The 1,625-nt window shown below is 49.7% G+C and overlaps 1 protein-coding gene across 1 annotated transcript; it reads right to left on the bottom strand.

Annotated features, from left to right (window-relative positions):
* Positions 1-550: 550 nt before the first annotated feature.
* Positions 551-1,625, bottom strand: N7477_003881 (protoglobin family protein; the record flags this gene model as incomplete). The annotated part of the gene is made up of 3 exons (XM_056965544.1): positions 551-1,067; positions 1,170-1,443; positions 1,508-1,625. The coding sequence occupies 3 exons, from the start codon at positions 1,623-1,625 to the stop codon at positions 551-553; spliced, it is 909 nt and encodes a 302-aa protein (XP_056825497.1).

Here is a 1,625-nt window from a genome sequence, read left to right as displayed (position 1 = left end):
GCCTAGGATTGTGCAAATGCGCGATTATGTGCAAGATGAGAATGCTGCAAAGGGCGAGAAAATAACAAGGAGGTTATATTTAAGATGGGAAGGCAAATGTGTCGACTGTGAATGAGGGGATGTGGGGACGGGAGGCGATAGTCAGTGATAGTCCACCGTCGATCGGGAACCGCACTCATTAACTCCGGCTGCCCTTGAACCAGAACTTGTAAAGCCGTACCAGCGACGGACTTAGAGAGGCCCCAATTGCCTCGAGTACGGGCCGAATGTGGGGGAAGCTTCCCGGATCTTTCTCCGATCTTTCCCCCCCCCCCCCCATCCTCATGGACTGAGAGGGCGCCTTCTTGGAAACGCTGACAAACTGGACGGCTGATGCTCGGGGGGATTTCCGCCCTCCACTCTGCCTACAAAACGAATAACCTCACATGTGAACAGAAAAAGAATGGATTTATAAAACACCTTCAATGCATGGAAAATTAGCCGGATATCATATATAGCTACCTGACACCCCGTCCCTCTCCCGCGCCTGTAATGCGTCTATGTAACCCTATCAATTGGCCCAAATTTTCGTCGACGTTCCGGCATTCTTTGCCAGGTCCGCAAAGGGGCAAATCGAGGTCTCTGAATCCACACTATACGCAGACCGAGTGGTGTGGTTCGTGTTACCACTGTCCTTGGTGTGTGCTGTTTGTGTCGAGGGGGCCACACTATGTGATGATGGAGCCGCGGTGCCCACGAAGCTAGCCCCGTCGTCATCGACAGAGCTGTCGTCAGTGCTACCCAGAATCTTCTTACCATTCACCCACCCCTCCGTGGAGAAACTGTATTCTGACATCTCGTCGGCATACTCTTCGCCATCGCGGATGCGGTGTCTGGCAAAGAGGTCGTTCTGGATCATGATGATCTTGTTGATGGCGCGGACGAGGGCGATTTTTCGGTGAAGGGAGAGCTGGGGGTGAGACATCAGGGCTTCGATGAAGATGTCTTGGATGTACGCAATGCACACATTAATGTGGATGAATTCGATGTTCAGAGAATGTAGGCGCTCTTGGCCACTGTGCATGATTCTATAAGTTGAATTAGCGAACCGCAATAGACACTTTCAATGTTCTTTTTTCTGTATAAAGAAGAGAGACCTAAAAAGAAGATAGAGAAAGAGTTGAACCTACCCAACTTTGTTCAAATATCTCCAGAAATCCATGGATGTAGGATCCTGGCATAGCTTGATGAGGTACCAACGAAGGAACATTTTGCGTCGTTTGATTTGAGGGGTCTCCTCGTGTAGAAAATCTTGCTCAAGCTCAGTCTCGTCGGCCGTGTTCTGAGTGTGGAAGGCACGTGAGGTGATGTCGTACTGCAAGAGTTTCTTATACACTAGGTTGACCACGGCAGGGATGAGTTGCTTGAGGTATTTGCTTCCACTGTGGAGGGCTTCAACATCGTCTAGGTGGGTCATGATTAGCTTGGCTCAAGCAGGTAGCAAAGGAATCAGAAACTCAACACATACCGGCATTGAAGTCAAGGAAGTGGTGCAAGTACTTAATTCTCTCCTCGAGACTAGTGTATAGAGATTTGCGATCAATGTGCTTTGGCTCGGGGCCAAGATCCAAGTCGTACGGATCCAT

Source organism: Penicillium maclennaniae (assembly GCF_028827695.1).
Source record: "Penicillium maclennaniae strain IBT 15551 chromosome Unknown utg000003l:1.0-5670915.0:1.0-5674809.0, whole genome shotgun sequence".
Lineage (NCBI taxonomy): Eukaryota > Fungi > Ascomycota > Eurotiomycetes > Eurotiales > Aspergillaceae > Penicillium > Penicillium maclennaniae.
The sequence above is the reverse complement of the archived record's forward strand: the minus strand, read 5'-3'. Positions and strand labels throughout refer to the sequence as shown.